This window comes from Carassius gibelio, chromosome B3 (genome assembly GCF_023724105.1).
Source record: "Carassius gibelio isolate Cgi1373 ecotype wild population from Czech Republic chromosome B3, carGib1.2-hapl.c, whole genome shotgun sequence".
Taxonomy (NCBI): domain Eukaryota; kingdom Metazoa; phylum Chordata; class Actinopteri; order Cypriniformes; family Cyprinidae; genus Carassius; species Carassius gibelio.
The window spans coordinates 30545617-30567562 of NC_068398.1; the positions used below are offsets into that span (position 1 = coordinate 30545617).

Here is a 21946-nt window from a genome sequence, read left to right on the forward strand (position 1 = left end):
CAACCGTCGCGTAGCAACCCTCCCGCAGCGTCCAGTCACGCAGCTCATTACTATTCATGAGCCTTCGCCTTCGCCGTAGTGGGATCTATCGGTGTGTTTGGTGATGGCAACAGTGTCTCCTCTGCTCGGCTCGCGAGGACTAGTCCGGTCAGGATGTGAGTCGTGACTGACGCTTAGTAACACTCACTCAGCAGAAGTCCTGGGATTCAACTCACACTCAACTCTAGAAATGAGGCTGGAGAGAAAGAAAGAAACACTCCTCTTCTGGTGACTTGCTTTGAGGCAGCTTGGGTCTCTCGGAAGAACAGCTGTGTTTATCAGAGATGTCCAGCACTGTGTCCCCAAAAGTCCCCTCCGCGAGCTCCTCCGCGGACCAGAGGACCGTCGTCGTGGGGGCATGTGAGTACCAACCTGTTGTTATTACAAATAGATATCTTATCTCCCAAAAACTCATCTTCAGTGTCTTAAGCTGACTAATAATGTGGCGATGATGTAAAATAATAATAATAATAATAATAATAATAATAATAATAATAATAATAATTAGTTTTGTTTTACAGGTAGTATTATCTTATTTTAAAATTAATAAACCGTATAAATTACAATACAAGCTCTTAAAGTTTTCTATTAATACAGAGATAGAGAGTCATCTTTAATCCTAATAACAATATTTGGAAAATGTGTAAACTGAGTGTGTGCATATATATATATATATATATAAACATTATAAAAAACAAATGCTTGCTGAATAAAAAAAAGTGTGTAAAAAGTGATAGTAAGGACATATTGTTAGAAAAGTTCTCTGTTTGGAAGATGCTGTTTGTTTGTTTTTTACTTTTTATTTAATCTGAGAATCCTGACAAAAGTATCACAGGTTCTAAATAAATAAATAAAATGAAGCAGCACAACTGTTTCCAACATTGATAATGAATCAGAATGATTTCTGAAGGATCATGTGATGCTGAAGACCCCAGTAATGACGCTGACTCAGATTTGCATCACAGGAATAAATGTTATTTTAAAGTACATTCAAATAAAAAATAGTTATTAAAATTTGCAATAATAATAAAAATAATAATTCACAATTTTAATTTTTTTCTGTATTTTTGTTCAAATAAATGTATCCCTGATTAGCAAAAGTTACTTCTTTATATATATATATATATATATATATATATATATATATATATATATATATATATATATATATATATATATATATATAAAGAAGTATATATAAGAAATATATATATTTACAGTATATGATCTTAGTATGCTTTCTCTGAAATTAGTGTTATACAGAAATATAAATAGTGCCTAAATTTCCAAATCTCGAGGTTACAGATCTGAGCGATGAGTGTTGTCTGTGGTCTTTTTCAGTTTGTTGTCTGGTGTTTTTCTTCATGATCGTGGTGCTGCTGTTGATCCTGTACCGGAAGGTTCCTCTCTGCTGCAAAATGAGGGCTCTTCGGGAATCTCGTACTGACATGGTAAGACTTTCGTACTTCATACTTCCATTCTTCAAGGACTCCAGTTCTCAGTTAAGTCTCATTAAGGATCAGCCCTGCCTCAGATGTTTCTCCTAAAAAGACATAAATGAGACAATTGATGGCTTTTAAAATGATAGTGACTCTTGGGTCTTGGAGCAATGGGAAATGCTTAAGTTCATATTGATGTTCACAGTGTGCAAGTCTTCATTACTGCTTATGAGGGAGAATTAAAACATTAATGAGATATCATCTGTGATTTTCCTTTCTAATGAGACATTCAATTATACATTTTTTAGCTGTTTACCAAGCAAGGTAAAAAAATATAGTTAAAGTGTTACAATTAAAAACTATACTTAAGTATATCTTGAGACACTGTCACGAAAGCATCTCTCTTTAGGTACACTTTTATTTCATTAATATATTATCTGCAAGTTATTTAAAAATACACTTGCCGTGAACTGCTGTACAAGTTCAATGCAACTGCGTGCGCTTCTTTTCCACAAAGGTAGACAGAAAGTATCAAATGCAGTTAAAGTGTTACTGTACATGTGCCCTAGTTTGATCATTTTGCAAATGAAGAACGTCTCCTAGCATCTGAGTTATCAATGTTTGGTACCCTCACACACAAACAGAGATTACATATTATCTTTTTTCCTAACTGTGCTAAACTTTCAAGAGCTTTATCATGTGCTGTGCCAAACACTGTGACTCAGCGCACGGGGAGCTTGTATTGTTAACGTCAGCTATGATCGCGAGCAAAACAGATGATCATAAGCAACGCAAGCAAGAAGTTATCAAGGATTCGTGAACTCGGGACCAAAAACTAATACCAGTTTTAGACAACTGTAAGAAGAGAAACAGTATCAGGCATCTAAACCTGAAGAGCAGAAGTGTCCAGATGCATGCAAGTCGGTTCTGTGAAGCATCTAAACATTCGGTTCTGTTAGAGAGGAGAACTAAACAGTGTGACCGTTCCCCTGACTATGACAGTCACCAGCGCCCACGGAAAGTTACACAGTAATCAGATATTAAACAGGAGTAAAACTCCAGTGTGAAGATGTCTGCTCTTGCACACTTTTAAAAAGAGAACCTTTTATGGAAATAAGACACTTTTAAAGAATATACTAATATGTGAACTGAATGTAAAGTTTTCAGACACTTAACTGCATGTTAAGTGAAATTAAACGTAATCGTTGATACATTTGACTTAAGAGCTCTTTTTGACCTACTTAGGTAGAACTTTGTTCTTTTGACATATTTGTATGTAATTTAATAAATTACATTTTTAATAAAATGGCACTTTACAAAAAGTGTATCATGTTCACTTTAGTGGTTACTCATTTCATTCATATATTATCTGCAAGCAGTGTTAGGAAAGTTGCTCTAAAATGTAATTAATTACTAGCTATTAATTACATGTAATTAGATTACTTGCTCTAAAAAGTATTGCGTTGCTTATTATTAATCACTTTCTAAATCCCTTATCAACCACAAGCAGTTGAACAATAGACTTGCAACTAAAAAATAAATAAAACAAAATTGCGTTTTTAAAAGTATTTAAAGGCAAAAGGTTACATTAAAAACATATTTTGATATCATGTTACATTCTGATGTTAAATCCACGATGAGTCCATACAGTATTTAATGTAATTACATCAGAAGTAACTGTAACCCCTTACTTTTTCATGGGAAAAGTAATCCAACTACAGTTATTAATTAATTTATTATTATTTATTATTAATTCCTTAATTAATTACATATTAACTCGTAACATAAATGTTACATATGTTTCTTAAATATATACTGTATGTCTGTGTTTTTATAAATGCATAACACACAGTATACACTTATGTAAACAAAGTACAAGTTTTAAAAACTTTGACTTTGGATGTGATTAATCGCAAATAATCATCCGACACCACAAATTTAAACATGTCAAAGTTTGGTAAACGGGTTTTGAGAGTTTGAAGCTGTTATTGGTAGCTGAACGTATTATTGAATCAGCAAAAAAATGACGAAATACACATTTATATGGACGTTTCAGTTGAGAGTGTCTCCCATAATGTGTCCAGTCCTCAGGATGCGGGTCGTGAAAGCAGATGTTAGATTAGACTGAGAGCGCTGCGTTTATCTGCTGTGTTCTGGTCGTAAAGCAGCACCCTCACACTTTGTGACTTACCCTCAAGTTATATCTCATCCATTTCCTTTTCCTGTTCACTTTCAACCTTAACCGTTCCCCTCTGAGAGCAGTTTCACCTTATCTTGGCAACACAGGGAAACTGCCTCCACATTCTTCCTCCCACAAAGAGGAAATGCAAAAACTGTTATAGTTAAACTGTGGTGAAGACAGATGTGAGGTACTGGTTAAATGAGGCACAGAAGAGGTCTGTGATGATATCAGCCTCTGTTTGACCACATACACACAAGAAAAGTTTTAGGAGTGGCCACCATAATGAAACCGGGTGGATTTCAGATCAAACACACCTGAAGCATCCTGACATGCACACGCTAGCAAAGATCAGTTTACTGAAATTACCAATTTTACTAGTTTACATAGAAAACCATGACTTCAGTGTCACTATCATTAAGTTCCAGATGACTCTCCCAGTCTTTGTTTTCTTTTCAAACATACATAACTTTATTCAACAATTTCAAAACCGCAGCAGGATCACACGCATGCGTCGTGGTACTTGAGTGTGCATCGAAGACTGACACGGAAGGGAAGAAATTGTTGAATAAAATCGTTATTTTAGTTTTCTTTGTGCACAAAATTATTCTTGTAGCTTCGTAAAATTCCGGTTGAACCACAGATGTCACATATTTACTATTTTAAACAATGTATTCAATACGTTTCTGGATCTTGAATGTGTCAGAAAGCTCTCGGATTTCATCCAAAATATCTCAATTTAAAAGGAGATCTCACGGGTTTGGAACAAAATGAGTAATTAATCACAGAATATTAATTTTTGGGTGAACTAACCCCTTTGGCGAAGAAACAGAATTAGCGACATGACTTTTGTTTATATATAATGACATATATCCGAGTGAAACAGAAAAATAAAATAAATGCTGGTTTAACTTTAATGTGAGCTTACGAGGAGTTCATGTGGACTGCATGATTGGAGAAGTCGATTAGGATTTTCCTGCGAATAATTAAATGGATAAAATAATCTCATATACTTATATTTACTCTTAAAAATAAAGGCTATTTGTTAAAATCCGTGGAAACTTTCCATTACACAAAAGGTTCTATGGATTTTTCTTATGTTCTTGACCCTAAAAAATGGTTCATATTTGGGGAACCAAAATGGTTCTTTTTTTGGCATCACTGTGAAAAAACTCTTTTTTTTATTTTAAAAGTGTTGAAGAAGATGAGATCAAGTTAACATGGTAAAATTCTAATGTTGCATGGCATTTAATAAACTAACTTACTTGCTATAATAGAAACTTAAATCATTTTGAGACATCTATGTGACCCAAAACCAGTCATAAATGTCAGTTGTTTTTTATTATTATTGAGATTTATACATCATCTGAAAGCTGAATAAATAAGCTTTCCGTTGATATATTTGAAAATCTGGAATCTGAGGGTTAAAAAAAAAAATTGATTTTGAGAAAATTGCCTTTAAAGTTATCCAAATGAAGTTCATAGCAATACATATTACTTATCAATAATTTAGTTATGATATATTTACGGTAGGGAATTTACACAAGTTAAAGGAACATGATCTTTACTCAATATCCTAATGATTTTTGGCTTACAAGAGAAATTGCTAATTTTGACTAATACAATGCATTGTTGGCTATTGCTACAAATATACCCCTGGATTTAAGAAGGTTTTGTGCTCCAGGGTCACAAATATGTCCTCTTCCTGAAGAGTCTTCTCCATCTGATCATTAGAAGCTGTGTTTCGGTGGGGGATCAGAGGAGACAAAGGTTTTACTTTCAGTCAGGCACTGAAAAAGGCACACTGTTGATGAGGTCCTCCCCCGACTTCAGGACTGATTTTACACGCTTTTGCTTTTTCACACTGCCTGAATCAGAGGAGTAAACAAAAGGACGTCTCTCTTTTCGGGGGGGACTCCGAGACTGTTGAAAGTGCGAAGCAGCGAGGGAAGGTGACCCCTGACCTCACATTTACTAAACGTGTCTCCCAGAGTCCCGAATGGGAGGGGTGCTGGGAAAGGTCAAGACACGTCACCGTGAGTGACGTCAGAGCTTGTGTTCAAGTCCTCACCAGCGTCACAGATTTGGGTCCGAGCTTTATAATAGAGGGATGATACTTGCCTAAATGATTGTCAGGGGCATTTTTCACCTTTAACAGAACACTTTTTGGTTACACTTTATTTTAAGGTGTTCTTATTACAGTGTAATTTTGCATTTAAGTACTGAGGAATATTAGTTAACTACATGGTTAGGTTATGAATCAGAATTAGGGTTTGACTTTAGGTTACTTACATGCAATTATACATAATTTGTTATAAATAGTAAATGCATGTAACATGAGTAACAAGGATATTTTTTTGGGGGGGTAAAAAAACAAAACGATTTTTAACGATTGTCATAAAAATGTTGTCCATTTATTCAAGTGGAATAATAAAAATGTCTATGGCAATTTTATCATAAATCAAATATTTATTAAATAGAAATGTATCCATCCCTTGTGAAAAAGAAGTACGCTTTAGAATATATATTACAGACACAATATACTTTTAAATTATAAAAGTGTAAACTGAGTGTAATGTTTTTGGACACTTTATTACAGACTAATTGCAAGTTGTAATACAGCTTAAATTAATATTACATCCACTTCGTTTAAGTTAAGAGTGTTTTTAGACACACTTAAGTACAGTAGGACTTATACATCTTTATATAGAAAATATGATACTATATATGAAATAATTATAAAAGTTATTGAGCCTATTGTGGTTAAAGTAAACTGCAGAATGAACTCGCAAGGAATTGTGGTAAATTAAAATAATGTCATTTCTATTGAAATGCTCCTGTTGTGTATTTAAATAAATTTTTAATTAAACATTTGTAACGATGAAGTTTTTATTTAGTACATTTGAAATATTTAAATAAAAATAAAAGTGTAAACAAGTTCTTTATGTGTGCTTTAGCATGTTAGTCAACAAAATAATTATTCAAAACAAAGATTTAAAGTGTACTTTAAAGTTAACTTTTAAATGGCCAAAACAAAAAAAACACAATCTAATTTAATGAGATACTAATGCAATAATGGAAATTGATTACTCAAATATAAAATGTCCAGACATATCAAAGTAATGGTAGAAAATTTGGGTAAAAAATGTGTTAAAAAAGTAAAAAAAGATTAAAATATGTCTTAAAATGTTAAGAAAACGTCAAAGCGTGTTATAGACAAAAATAAATAAAGAAATTCTATTTTGGACAAAGACTGTGGACCCTACTCTCTTTGTCCAAAATCTAATTTCTTCTTTTTTTTCTTGTAATTTTGACCGTGCTTTGAAGTTTTGTCACGTTGCCCTGGTTAACCCTTCTCTGCATGTTTTGGCCTGATGTGACTCGTAGCAGTGTCCCGGTGACATGTGGGCTATTAAATGGAGTGCACTCGTTTACTAGTACCTGCAGAAACAAGGGTGCAAAACAGAGGCAGACCTTTAAAACGCCAGTGTGGGGTTTGTTACCCAGGGCCCTGATGACGCAGTAAGACGCTGTATTGTCCCGGGACACAAAGCCTTCTATTTAGGTGTGGGGTAATCACAGAGTGTCCGGCTGAGCTGGAGGAATTCCTCGGCCTCACGCGGGTCCGCCTGCCTAATCTAGTCCTGCATGGGAGGGGAGGAAGTTACTTGGTGGTCCATCTCTTTAGCAACATAATTTATGACCATCCAGAGGTCTGGCTCGGCCATTGCAGATGTAGGAAGAGGAGGAGAGACATTACGCAAACAAAGAAGAGGGTGTGAGCCGCTAAACTATGATTGGTGATGCTTTGACATGTAATCAGTATGTAAACATTGTAACTACTCTGCTGGTGGCTCCGCTCCGGAAAGGACAACTGAACGTGTCTGAATACATTTCCATTACATGTTAACATGTCAAATCAAGTGCATATAGTGTAAAGCAGCACATTTTTGACAAAAACATTGTCAGCTGATGCAATGGTGTCCATGCATTTTAAATTACAGTATGACCAAACAATTTGAGGCCAATGGAATATATATATAAAGAGGGTTCACAAACTTTTGAATGGTTGTGTAATGAGTGTTCATTGATGATATCAACCTGATTTTTTTATCTCTCGACTGAACAGGAATCTCCTCCTCAGTACTACAACAGCAGACAGACTCTTGTAGCTTCTTCTGATGTGGAGCAAACACACGACAGCGGTCTTGATAACGTGAATGCACGGGTAAGAGCAAACCTATTTAAATCTGCATCCTTCACCCATAATCATATCCACCTTCATTTACTCATCTTCATGTTGTTATAGAGCTGTATGATCAATAGGCATCAAAACACTTTTCCTGAAAGGAAAGGTTTTCTACTTCTCTTCTATATATGTTCTAGATGATAAGAACAGTATAAACAGGTTTGAAACAACACGAGGGGGAAACGGTCTAGAAATAGTCATGTTTTGTTTGTGCTTGTGTTTGCCAGTCGGGCTCGTTGTTCCTGATCGGTGTGCCGAGCAGCTACTACCTTTCCCCGCTGGAGCCTCCTCTTCCTCGTCTGCCCTCGTACGAGAGCGTCCGCAAGAAAGACCGCCAGCGGCAGATCCACATGATGATAGCCGACCGCTTCGGCCTGAGCGGATCAGTCGAGACCGAGGTCAGACACAGTTTTTGTTCATGCAGCTTTCATGACCTTGTTTGACTAGATGAAGTTAATGGCTTTACTGAAAAATGGATGATGACTTCTCAAAACATACACTTATGCATGTATTCAAATATGAACACACAATTGTTACGATGAAAACACATTGGCATCATCCACTCGAAGCTCTCAGATTTCACTCTGCTAAAGCCCTGCTATGATAACAGTGTCGTCTCTCAGCAGCTGCAGTCTGACTGAATATAATAACAATAGAGTTTTAATATGAATGACCCACAGTTTTCTGTTCCGTAACATGATCGTATCTGAGAAGCGGACACATTCACTGCCACACAGACCTCACCTGCGCTGCTGCGAGCGCTTCAAGGCCCTGCGATGTTGACTTAGCGCCAGGAAAACGCATGAGTACACACGCTAATGGGAATTGATGCACATCAAACATTATAAAGCGGTCTATTTCCAAAGGTAAACATTAGTGGAGAATACGGCTCATTGTCCGTCTGTCCTCTCCTTTACTCCCCAGGATTCACTGGGGGGATCGTTCACTCATTAACCCTATTATTGAGCTTAATTAGCTGCTTCTCCAGCTGGGCGCCGCGGTGTTGTCTGCTTTAAAATGGCTGGTTTTTTTTAGAAGCCTAAAGGGCAGACGCCGAGCTCAAAGCTTATGAGAAAGAAGAACCAAAGAGAGATAAAATGGCTAGAGGAAGTTTCTGCAAAGTGATATCGCCAACTAAATTTGTTTAAATAAATGTCGAGCTCTGTATTGTGAATTAACGTAGTGCAGAGGTCTTTATCTTTGGGAATATATTCACTTGATAAGCATTAGCAATGTTAAATAAATAATAATAGAAGCATACGAGGAAACTAGATTTTTATGTTTTCTACTGAAGATGTTCTCAAGAAATAGAAAAGGTTGTGGGTTCGATTCCCCGGGAACACATGATAGGTTTGCATAAAGGGATAGTTCACCCGAAAATAAAAATGTGCTGGAAATGTATACTCCGCCTCAAGCCGTCTAAGATGTAGATGAGTTTGTTATTTCATCAGAACAGATTTGTAGAAATGTATCATTACATCACTTTCTCAGCAAAGGATCCTGGAAGTGGAAGTGAACGGGTGCCGTCAAAATGAGATCCACACCATAATCCACACCACATAATTTCAACACACAGTGAAAGTTTTTAACTTCTAATCATTGTTTTCATCGAGAATACGAGTCCCTTATGAATAATATTTGGTTCTCCAGTAAAAAGTCATCTTGTCTGCATCAGGAGAGAAATATTCTCAAACACAGTTTACAAGAGAAAACTGAAACACATATTTAATCAGCTGTTTGGATTGTCATTCTGACGGCACCCATTCACTGCAGAGGATCCACTACATTTCTCCAAACCTGTTCTGAAGAAACACACATCTGTATCTTGTATTGCCTGAGTATTTTCAATGCGAGTACTTTCAGCAAATACACATATCTGAGTAAACCATTCCTTTAGGAGATTAAAGGAGTCCTGCCACAAATAATAACTAAACCGACATTTTGATTAAACACACACACACACACACACAAAAAAGTGATATGCAAAATGGAGGAGTGCGCCTGAGGTATTTTTCTAGTGCAAGCTGTTGATTTGTGGTGTTATAAGTCAAGCTTTATCTCTGTTCTTGTTTTTCTTTTACACAGCCGCCTCCCACATATGAGGAGAGCATTCGTGAGTCCGTCCAGGGCATTGATGTCCCGTTTGACATCCTGGCACCCACGGAGGAGCCACTTACAGTCCCAGACACAGATTTACCTGCATATGAAGATCTACCTCAAATCACAGACTCACAGGACCCCAGTCACACTGTTAATTAAAGCACAAGAACACGATCGGCAGCTGTTGAGCTGTCACTAGCCTGACGAGCAGCCGCTCTGCTTGCAAAAGACACCGAAATAGGGACGGACTTGACCTATGCAATAACTTGCACAAGCACAAGACGAGAGGAGGAGGATGTTGCATCACTACTGGAAAAAGGGAAGAGAAGAAAAAGAATATGCAAGAGTTTAAGTTCTGTCGCTGTTAAAAAATGACATGAAACTTCTACTTTATAGAATTATACGGACTGTAGATATTTCCAAGCCTCAACATTACATCACGTCCCATGATATTATTACATTTATACATAAGTGGGGAATGTTGATTTCATTTTGATTAAAAAAAATGTTGTTGTTTTTTCTTTTTTGGGGGGGAATAACATCCATTTATGAAAAATAACACTAGTGACATCTATTATAACCATAAATAAAGTCTATCTTGATTTCATGTTGAAGTTCATCTAAAACCAAAGTAGCAGCTGGTGTACTGTACTGACCTAAAGCACACAAATAATGAAGATTTGAAGCCATGTTTTTGTACATTACGGGGAAATTGCATCACTATTTTAGGCAGACGAGTTTTAATCCAATCCTGTTTTTAAACAAACTGCTCATTTTTTTCTGTGTACATGTTCCTTGTCGGACCAAATGATGCTTTGCTGCGATTCTATTTGTTGAATCTCTCTTTTTTTTAAATAACCTTTTATGAATGCGCTCGATTGTATCACTGTGAATAAAGATGTTAAATGTACAGTTTGCAGAAGTAATACTAGACTTGGACTTGTTTCTTCTGAGATTGGGTCACACTGAATCATCGGATTTTCCTCGGTTTCTTCCCTTTACTGTCAATACTCGGAGCATATGATTTCAGATACGTGTACATTCAAATTCAAATGGTTTGAAAGCAGTTTGATGTGTAACAAGTTTGAGGTCACAGGTGTCCTCATTTCCCTCTGAACACGCATTTGCATCTTTCAAAAACTACATGAGATATATTTTCCCTAGGGCACAAGAATAAACCAGATTTGAGAGGTTGTGCTGCGCTCTAATATAGTCACGGCTAAATGAAACTGCAATAATATCTTACCTGTTACTATTTTATATATTTAGCATGTTAGACTTTATTGACCATGAATCAACAGGAGATCCACTCAATGATTAACCCACATGGGATTCACATGTCTAACAAAACTGAGTGTTGATTAAAAGATCACTAAAAGATGCATTCAGTTGATCAAAGTAAATACAGATGCATATTGTAACAATTTTCTATAAAAAAAAAATAAATAAATATATATATATATATATATATATATATATATATATATATATATATATATATATTGAACTCTATTTATCAAAAAAATACTTAATGCATCATGTTTTCCATAAAAATATAAAAGGGAAACATTCCCAACAATAACTAACATTTGTTGAGCGGCATTAATAATGATTTCTGAAAGATGGGTTTGCACTAAAGATTGGAGGGATGATGCTGAATATTGAGTTTTACAGCACAGGAATAAATCACATCTTAACATATATTCCCATAGAAAACAGTTAATTTCAATTTGTAATAATATTTAGCAATATTACTGTTTCTATCATATCTATTTTTTTTAATGCAGCACTAGTGAGCAGAAGATACTCTTTTCTAAAACAATGTTTAAAACATTTGGCCTAGAGACCAACAGCTTTCGTCTGGATCCTGAAGAATTGTAGTGAAATTGTGTCTTCTAGTGGTCACTTCAGGAAGTAGCAACTTTCACCCTCCTAACTAGAAACAGATGACCCTTTATTCCTGTTTAGTTACCTGCAACCAAATGAGCTGTGAATGCCTGGAAGCGGTTTAAAGCCTAACTCTTCAGCTCCTGTAGAGTCTTGATTGTCTTCAGTGATGTCCTAATGAGAGGCACCACAGAGGCTTGTCTTCTGTCCACAGCAGCAGCACAGCTGGAGCCTGAATCTCCACACACACACACACACACACACACACACACACACACACAATACAGAGTGAATGACACACGTCAGTCAGAAGAAGACAGCGGATTCATCTTCATTAGATCTCAGCTCAGCGAGTGATGCTAATCACACTGAATTGTCTCTTTAAGGGGATTCTGGACACAACACACTTGCTTTCTTCGTGTAAGACTTCCTGTTAAAACACAATGGCAATCAATGTAAGAGTCTGGAACAGAAGTGAACAGTGCTTGATTTCGAACATCTTCACCCTTGTTGATTCTGACATCATTCTTTGCACACTGAACACACGAACAGATGTGAATTTGTCCTTTATTTCAGTGAAAGTTTTTTTTTTTAGTAGTTTAGGCAAGTTACTCACTGTTAGTAACCCTTGTGTGCTTAATTGCATTGACTATGCAATTCTTCAAATCTTAAAGGGGTTAGTTCACCCAAAATTTTTAATTCTCTCATTAATTACTCACCCTCATGTTGCTCCAAACCCATAAGACCTTTGTTTATCTTCAGAACACAAATCAATATATTTTTGATGAAATCCGAAAGCTTTCTGATCCTCCATAGACAGCTAACGTTCAATAAATAAATAATTAAACAAACTTTGGCGAAATTCTCAAATTCACATGTTTATTCACATTTATTATAGACTACTTTTGATTTTGAGGACCATATAACTGTGTTCTTCTTTTTATAAAGTTCGAAGAAAAGAAAAGAAAAGAAAATAACATTTATAATCATCTATACGACAAGACTCACTATTTTAGGCCACAATAAACATGGCGCCGCTTTCATTCCGCATCAGGTTTCCGGAAAAGCCCGAATGACGCTCGGCTCGTGTTCGGCTCTGCGAAGTCACTGTACGTAAACAAGGTCAAGTATTCGCTGCAGCATTCATTCTCCTCTGACTCGCTGCACGACTTTATCAGTGGAAGGATCCATCCTGCGACACAGCGCACTCTCACAGGTACAGTGATGAATGCACACAGACATATGATGATATGCATGCTGATTTATTTTCTCTATGTCTATTTTTTTGCAAACCTTGTGCAGCACGTTGTTTTCTCATGTGCGTCATGAAAACGCATCATGGCATTGTTTACATGCACACGCTCGCAGTGTGAAGATCATGTCAGATCTGTTGTCTGGGAGTCGGACTGTCTTGAGAATGTCGTTCAAGGGCATTAGCTCATCAATAAACATGACAGAGCTTGTGCAGTGCAGCAAAGTCATGCGTCTCTTCCAGGATTCATTCAGCTCCAGACGCGTGGCAGAATTACATTTATCAGATTTGTATTATATTAACATGCACGATGATATTTATATATGCTTTTTTAACACCATTACAATGCTGACATGTAAAATCACATTTTAACGAGCCCTTTTAATAAAGCATCCTAGACAATTTTGTCTAAGACAGTTTTGAAGTCTTACCCGTCTGTTCTCAGAAATGATACAACAAATATAATTGGGATTTAGTTATAATCATTTCATATGATTTAATATTAATTTTGTTGTATTAGCTTGAATACTGTATAATATCAAAATATCAAACAAAAATATTAATCTAAGCTATATGAAATGACTCTGAATTAAGAGATTTAATTTCTGATAGAATTAGCCTACTCCAAATGAGCAGGGGTGCTATATTCTTCCTCTTTGTCTATGTTTTATTACTATAAGTTCGATTGTAATGTCTTTAACCTTGTTGTTTGGATAATCCTCCACCGCACGCTGCTCATGATCGTCACAGCTTTGAGTCACGTGTGCTCTCCTCAGTCACGTGTCCTCTAATAATGAAATACTGAACAAAATGAGCTTTTGCATAGTATTAATTTTTTTAGTGAGCTTAATGTCCAACATTCTATATATATATATATATATATATATATATATATATATATATATATATATATATATATATATATATTACATTCAATAAAAAATATTATAATTACATTTATATTAAATGCCATTGCAAACAAACAAACAAAAACAAAACAATAAACCCACCTTTTCAATGCTTTTCAACCCACTTAAGTAAGATCTCATAATCAATATGTAATTTTATAATTCTGTTGCATTGAAATTTGGTTAAAATTAACTGCTGAATGTACTGACAAAATAAATAAAATTTATGATCAACTAAAATATACTTGAATGTAATTTCTTTTGAAATGTTAGTCATATCAAAGTGCAAATTAAAAAAAAAGTGTACTTAAGTGTTTCATAACAGCCATGAAAGTATATGATCTTTAAGTGCACTTAAAGTGGCCTTTTATTTCATTATTATATTATTTCCAAATATAGTTTGAAAAATGTGACCCTGGACAACAAAACCAGTCATAATGGTCCTTTTTTTTAAATTGAGGATTTTTACATCTCTTAAAAGTTGAATAAATGAGAATCGGACAATATTTGACTGAGATACAACTATTTGAAAATCTGGAATCGAAGGGTGCAAAAAATCTAAATATTTAGAAAATCAGTTTTAAAGTTGTCCAAAAGAAGTTCTTAGCAATGCATATTACTAATCAACAATTATGTTTTGATATATTTATGGTAGGGAATTTACAAAATATCTTAATGGAGCATGATCTTATCCTAATGATTTTTGGTATAAAATAAAAATCTATCATTTTGATCCATACAATGTACTGTTGGCTATTGATATAAATGTACCCCAGCAACTTAAGACTGATTTTGTGCTCCAGAGTCACATATATACTTTTTTAGTACACCTTCAATACAATTAAGCACATTTATTTTTCAAGATGTGGTTGTATGTTGTATAAACATTGAACTCCTGAAGCTTTGCTATATTCAGGTCAAGGGCGAGGTGTGAGTGTTTTGGTCATATAAATCAGTCTTATATATCTACTTAGTGTTTAATCATTAGCTCTTGTCAAAGTCAGCATGCAGTCTGCTGGGTTGACACATTGTTTTTGAAGTTTAAATTAGGTTTGTCTACCACTCAGTAAGAAAAACCTTTAATTGACCTGTGTGTTTTGACAGAAAAGCTTTGTCATTTCCTGTCTTTGCTGTAGTTATTTCCTCTGGTGAAGGATTTGTGTGAACTGCAGCCACCATGATGCAGTGTCTTCAGTTTCTGGTCGAACCAACCAAGAACCTCACCGAGAAGTTTAAGGTGCCTTGCAAAAATATGCTGTCAGTCTTTTCGTCTTAGATAAAGTGACATAATAACAGAATGAAAGTGTTGTTTCAAAAAGTGTTGTCTATCCTTTAGTCGAAAAGTGAGATAAAAGGCTCTTTTAGCTGGTCATTGTGAGCGATTTCAATAGCTGTGAGTCTTCAGCTGCTCATTAACAGGAGACAAAGACACAGGAAGTAGACCACGCATGAGTTGCATTTGAATGAACCACTGTTCTTGTTTGTTTGCTGTAACCTTAATGAAAAACCTTTGAACCTGACTGAACTGACAACATGCTGAAATAGTTTCACGTAGACATATTAACTTAAATACATTCTGGTCCACATTCTGCTAAAAAAAAAAAAACAGTACAAATACCATTACATTCATTACAAACCATCAGTTTTTAACCATCTGTAGTGTGTTTTGGGACATATTCCATTAGGATTCAGTGGTTTTAACAAGCCACCAGAAGGAAACCAAACCCACAGGGTCCATTAAAACTTACACAAGTCCCATTATAACCAACAAAACCATTAACATTGTATATTGGTGTCTATTGTTTTTTTTCAGCAGGGAAATTTATACAAGAAACTTAAAAAGAATGACAAAAAAAGAGACCGATCACAGTTTGTTTCGTTTTAATGTGTCATCAGTCTGACTATTTCTATTTTAGAAGTAATATGCACAGATTGATTTATCTGATGAATTTGTGTGTCATGAATAGGGCCTGGGGGCTGTCCATCACTGAGACTAGCCTTGAAATAGCTTTGAATTTTTAGCATTTACCAAGATCCATATAACATTTAATGAATGTATTCATTCAGGAGTTTCGTAAGAAGGTGAAAAATGAGAAGAGAGAACCACTGGACGAGAGCCAGCAGTTCATTGTTGACCTGGCCAAGGATCTGGGACGCGTCTGTCAGGTACAGCCTCTGCGACTGAACTGAGAGAGACATTCAATAGCTGGGTTTCCATCACCCTGCTTTTATGCGCATTTTAAAGTATCGCATCAGAATCGAGTGATGGAAACACTGAATTTTGAATAAAAAATGCCTTAATTCGCAAAAAAGTTTTTACGCTCGGTGGTTTTTGACTTTTTCCGAAATGGGTTAATGAGAAAAAAGGGAGATGGAAATGTAATATGGTCATTCAGAAATGCCCGAGCAAAGTCTGTCGTCAAAGTATTTCTGTATAATTGCCTCCCAGAACTGTTAAACGACTGCTTTCCCAAACAGCAGCATCTACCTCGGAAAGCAATAACCACATTCTTTGTTTCTGCTCATTCTGAGATGCAAGTTATTTATTATATATGAAAATTATTATATTTAGTAGCTTCTCCTAGTTTTTTAAATTATGTATAGTGCCAGTTTATCAGGAAGTGACGATTTTGTTCTTTTTGACTCATTGGATGGTAACGTTGCTTCTTCGCAAATTATTTGTGCGATATTCCAATTTTTATATATCAAATTTAATCTCTCCATAAAAACTAAATTAACTGTAAATTAGCTGCAGTAATATGAAAGTAGAATTTTAACTTAAAACTTAACTTAAAAACATTTAAACATTTTATTATTTGATGTTTAATTTAGTTCACTTACTATAAATAAAGACTTTAAAGTTCAGAAGACTTTAATGTTTATTGCAATATCATGTACTAAAAACTCGTGAAAACTCACATTAGCTAAATGACAGTGGTTGAACATTTATTCAGTATTCTCTAATTAAAAAAAATGAAACTAAATTAAAGATAACAAAATTAAAAATATATCAGTTAGATTTCAGTATATAGCATTTCAAACCCTGTTGTTATCACATGTTGACCTCAGTGTGTTGTATGATTTAAAACGTAATATGTTACAAAAAACTTGATTTTTAAGATATTCTGCATTTGTGAAATTCAATTCCTTGTTCTATTTGCTACTTAAATTCAAATTCAGGACCTGAACTGATGTGTGTTTTCTTGTCTCCTGGGGGCTGTAGAGGTCAGAGGTGTTGGAGAACATCTCCCAGGGTGAGGACGTGTGGCCCTCTCTCACCTGCAGGGCCTTCATTCTGGAGTGGGCATCGCTCCTCGAGAGCAAGGCAACACACTCGTTTATACCTATTAAACCTTTACTCTATTGCCAATACAACCGCTGAAACCAAATTGCTACAAATGAATGTGCTTTTAGGACTCCTTAAAAGACTGCTTATGTAGCATCTCACTAGCTTGCCAGAACTAAAGTGTCACCAAATATTATCCAAACAGAAAAGACCAATGCTGACTGATGGATGGCCAGAGAGAAGTGACTGGAAGGATCTGGCTCTGAGCAGTGAGCAGGACATGGAGAGCGCCAGGAGAGTCATTCTCACCTGGACCAAAGACCTGAGGGCTCAACCTGAAGTACACACACACACACACACACACCTACACACATTCACTGGGGTTCCATGTTTTTAATTGGAACGTTCTAAATTCTATTATTTTTAGTGTGAACTATTCCTTTAACAGTTGCATGTCAGTTATGTTGAGTGTCAAAAATTGCATCATTTATTCCTGCTTTCCTGTGTAGCAAAGTGTGTGGCCTGGAGAGCAGGTGGTGGCGGCTTTGGATGACTTTGAGAATCACTGGAAGAAAGGTCGGATGGCCACCCTGCAGTCGGCCATGGAGCTGCTGCTCTGGATGCTGATCAACAAAGAACTAGACAAGGTGTGAAGACCACAACATGAGTTTAATTCAGAGGGCAAATTAATTTATTCTAACATAAATCTGATTGATTTGTGTGTTTAGGAGAAGATTCCGCAGAAGTGGCTTATGTGGAAACAGAGGAGCCAAAAAATAGGTCTGATCATCTCGTCAGTTTCTTGAGTATCATGAACATAAGACAAATGATTTCAGTTATTCTGTAAACGACTTTGTTCATGTATCGTAAATATAACGCATGGTATTAAAACTTCTTGCTGAGAGCCCCTTCTGTTTTTTGTTTTTGGCTTAGGTGCCACTCCATATATTCCTCATGTGGGTGAGTCATGTGTTAATGTTTCTCTTTTGAAAATTTGAATAGATATTCTGGACTGTTTTTCAATTATAGGGTGGATTGAATATTAAGACTCACTGTGAACTTGAGCTAACTATTGCTTTTCTTTTATTTAGTGTGGGACTGGATCAGTGAAGCAGGAGGTAAGACGTTTGTTTGTTTGTTTATTTAATACTCTAAAAATCAGTAATATTATTACAATTTAAAATCAGTGTGTCGTATGGGAATATATTTTCAAATGTAATTTATTCCTGTGATGCAAAGCTGAATTTTCAGTCTTCAGTGTCACACGATCCTACAGAAATTATATTAATATGCTGATTTGTTACTTATGAAATGTATTATTATTATCAGTGTTGAAAAATGTATGTATGCATGTTAATATGTTTTTGGAAAACATGATACATTTTTTCAGGATTTGCTGAAGAATTGAAGGATCAAATGAATAGCACTAATTTGAAATAGAAACATTTTTTTACATTTTATAAATGTTTTTACATTTGTCATCAATTTAACACATCCTTGTTAAATAAAAGTGTTCATTAAAATAATTAAAATATAATCTTACCTAAACAAAATATTTAAATGTTTATATTTACATTTTTTTTTTATGAATTTAGAATTGTAGATTGAACTATGTACTTGTAATTTAACTGAAAGCTACCAAAATAGCCTACTATTTCAAGTAATCCACAATCTTGTCATAATGCATTAGGGGATTACAATATAGCATCACATACCAGTATACATAGTATTTGTGAAGTGGATAGAATTTGGTTTTAATTCTAAATAGAGTATACATAAAATTTAGATTGTTGAGTTAAGAATTTATAATTTTGTCTAAAGATATTACATTGCCATCTTTTATGATCCTTCTAAAATCTGCCTACATAAGCAGCTCTCTAGGTTTTGAAACACAGCCATTTTCGTTAGCCTTGTTTTCATTCCATCCACCTATTTTTATGCACATTTTTGGAATATTGCATAAAACCGGAAAATCCAAGACGCGCATACATTCATAAAAGTAAAAAAAAAAAAATCTTACAGCATGTAAAGTTTGAGTAGGATAAACTTTTTGTCTGATAAGAAAAAATGAGAAACACATTTACCGAATAAATTCCGTCATGTGCATTGAAAAATTCATGTGACTTTGCACTGTGAGACAGGATGGTTTGACTGGCATCAGTCCGATCTCGTTCACAGTTGTTTTGGTCGTTCTGAAATGCCTGAGCAAAGTTTGTCCTCAAAGTATTGCGGTATAATTACTTTCTTATTTGACTGCGTTCCCAAACAGTTCTGAGGCTTAAGTAATTTATCATATTTGAAAATGAATACATTTAGTGGCTTCTCCTAGTTTTCTTAGAGATATTTAGTGCCAGTTTACCAGGAAGTGATGATTTAGTTCTCTTTGACTCGTTGGATTGAAACAGTCTTTATTCGCAAATGTTTTTGTGATATTCCAGGTTTGCGCATAAGTAAAATTTGCATGTTTGGATGGAAACATAGCTATTGATTGATAGTTTGTAAAACTGATTACACATTAGTCACAACCTTCCATTCATTCCATCATAGTGGAGGTGACCCTTGACCTGGACACGGCCAACCCTGACCTGCTGATCTCCGAGGACGAGAAGCGCATGCGCTGCGGTTTCGAGCGCAAAGATGAGCCAAACTATCACCAGCGCTTCGACGGTTGGTGGTGTGCGGTGGGAACCGAAGGCTTCGCCTCTGGCCGCCAGTACTGGGAGGTGGATGTGGGAGAAATGGACTGGCGCATCGGCGTGGCCAAAGAGTCCGCCTTGCGTAAGGGCTTCAAGTCCCTGAACACCAACACTGGCTACCTGACCCTGCGTCTGGAGCGCGGCACGGAGCTGAAGGCCCTCACCGTGCCGTTCACTGCCCTCCCGGCCGCCTTGATTCCTCGAAAGGTGGGCATCTACCTAGACTACGACCAGGGCCAGCTGTCCTTCTACGACGCGGAGAACCACTCCCACATCTACACCTACAACGAGACATTTGACGAAAAGCTCTTCCCTCTCTTCGGAACGGTGGAGATCGTGAAAGATCTGGTGATCAGATCCCCCGGGAACAGGAACCACTGCATGTGTCCCGCCATTTGCCTGTGGGGTTGAGACCCAACCCAATCCAACCAGAGCCCAGTGCTTAATCTCTAGACCAGTGGTTCTCAACTGGAGCTTAATGCGTTGCCATTTGTACAGATAGGGTCACAAATGCAAGGATTTTGCTTCGTATTTTTACCCATAGAGAATTTGTGAAGTGATTTAAGTCACGAACCAAACCAATTTGCTTTGAGGTGAATCATAACTTTACAAACTCTTCTTAGAAAGGTCTACAATCCCATGAAGCATTGTGAATGATATAGCCAAGTAAATAACAATATTTTAGTAGAGCATTTGTGAGCCATTACGTAATTTGCAGTGCTTCATTGTAGTGGGTGGGTGCTAAAGAATTATTTTAAAACTATTTGCTTGTTTCAGTTCCCTGATTGGTGGAGATTTTTCTCTGTAGAATCATGGGTAATGTTGTTTCCCACTGAGTGAGAAACAATCAAACTTCAAACCACGATTAAAAAAAAACAAAAACAAAAAACAATTTTCTTCTTCAGCCAATACCATTCAAGCTATCAAAACTATATTCTGAGAACATTTTGCTAACTACTCATTAAGCTATGTAAATGTTTTTCGAAACAGACAGTTATGTGAAGGTTAGAAAAAATATTAAGGGAACATGCCATCTTATAATTTCGCAGACATTACGGGAATGTTCTCGAAACCGTCTGAAACTATAAGTAGCAACAATTAGATGAACATCCAGTCTATACATGATGTTCTGCATGCTAATGTTTTGAGAACATTATTAAAGTCCGGAATGACTTTAAACGAATATTCTATTAATGTTTCTGGAAGAACTTTGGTTCGTGACTTTTGAGAGAACGCTGCCATAACCTTGTTCAACCATCTGAGAACATTTCCTGTTAGCTGCTATGTTAATAATTTCGCGAAATTTTGAGTCTTAGCATTTGGTAGTATGATTTAGATGTTTGCGTATTTGATGCTAAGGTCTATTTTTGGGCAATAAAGAAATGTGTTGGGTCAGCTGATGTTAAACTTGGGTCCTGAAGCTAAACCAGTTGAGAATCATTGTTCTAGACTTCATTAGCATTAGATAAACCACTGGGTCAGTTCGTAGTGATTGACAGTGATTCACAGCATTCACGACTAGTACCTCCATCAAGATGTGTAAGTGTAGGATCTCTTTCAGCTGCTGCTTCTGTGGTCCTTCTGCACCTGCTGCTGTCTGCACCTTATTATAACACAGTGTTCGCCTGCTCTGTCTGCACTTTCATATTCATTTGACAAACTCAAATCACCACATGAAATGCACTTTATGTGAATAATAAATCAAAGTGAATTCAGTCCTGTGTGTTCACGCAGATTTTATTTCGAATGTTGCTTGTGTACTTAATGCAAAGATTACATAATTATGTGCATCATGAGATTCATTTATTCTAGTGGAGATGAGTCTGACACGCTCAGAGTGATTAATTTATAATGATCAGAATTAATATGCAAAAATAATATCAAATTTGGTCATTTAATTACATTTAGTTT

The 21946-nt window shown here is 35.9% G+C and overlaps 2 protein-coding genes across 2 annotated transcripts; both read left to right on the forward strand.

The window, feature by feature from the left end:
* The first annotated feature begins 93 nt into the window (after window positions 1-93).
* On the forward strand, window positions 94-10932 carry LOC127953168 (uncharacterized). Its single transcript, XM_052552151.1, has 5 exons — window positions 94-399; window positions 1381-1490; window positions 7787-7885; window positions 8134-8304; window positions 9992-10932. Exons 1-5 carry the CDS (start codon window positions 324-326, stop codon window positions 10163-10165), a joined length of 630 nt encoding a protein of 209 aa, XP_052408111.1. The 5' UTR covers window positions 94-323; the 3' UTR covers window positions 10166-10932.
* Window positions 10933-12956: 2024 nt separating this feature from the next.
* On the forward strand, window positions 12957-21750 carry LOC127953151 (E3 ubiquitin-protein ligase TRIM69). Its single transcript, XM_052552127.1, has 10 exons — window positions 12957-13109; window positions 15190-15290; window positions 16121-16219; window positions 17277-17378; window positions 17545-17679; window positions 17849-17986; window positions 18068-18119; window positions 18273-18299; window positions 18431-18457; window positions 19887-21750. Exons 2-10 carry the CDS (start codon window positions 15231-15233, stop codon window positions 20444-20446), a joined length of 1200 nt encoding a protein of 399 aa, XP_052408087.1. The 5' UTR covers window positions 12957-13109; window positions 15190-15230; the 3' UTR covers window positions 20447-21750.
* The last annotated feature ends 196 nt before the right edge of the window (window positions 21751-21946 follow it).

What these genes read in the sequence shown, in the direction of transcription:
- LOC127953168 (XM_052552151.1), top strand. Translation starts at nt 324, where the DNA reads ATGTCCAGCACTGTGTCCCCAAAAGTCCCCTCCGCGAGCTCCTCCGCG. An exon ending in TTGATAACGTGAATGCACGG is followed by an intron (nt 7,886 to 8,133) that starts GTAAGAGCAAAC and finishes TGTGTTTGCCAG; the next exon opens with TCGGGCTCGTTGTTCCTGAT. An exon ending in GCGGATCAGTCGAGACCGAG is followed by an intron (nt 8,305 to 9,991) that starts GTCAGACACAGT and finishes TCTTTTACACAG; the next exon opens with CCGCCTCCCACATATGAGGA.
- LOC127953151 (XM_052552127.1), top strand. Translation starts at nt 15,231, where the DNA reads ATGATGCAGTGTCTTCAGTTTCTGGTCGAACCAACCAAGAACCTCACC. An exon ending in ACAGAGGAGCCAAAAAATAG is followed by an intron (nt 18,120 to 18,272) that starts GTCTGATCATCT and finishes TTTTTGGCTTAG; the next exon opens with GTGCCACTCCATATATTCCT. An exon ending in CTGGATCAGTGAAGCAGGAG is followed by an intron (nt 18,458 to 19,886) that starts GTAAGACGTTTG and finishes ATTCCATCATAG; the next exon opens with TGGAGGTGACCCTTGACCTG.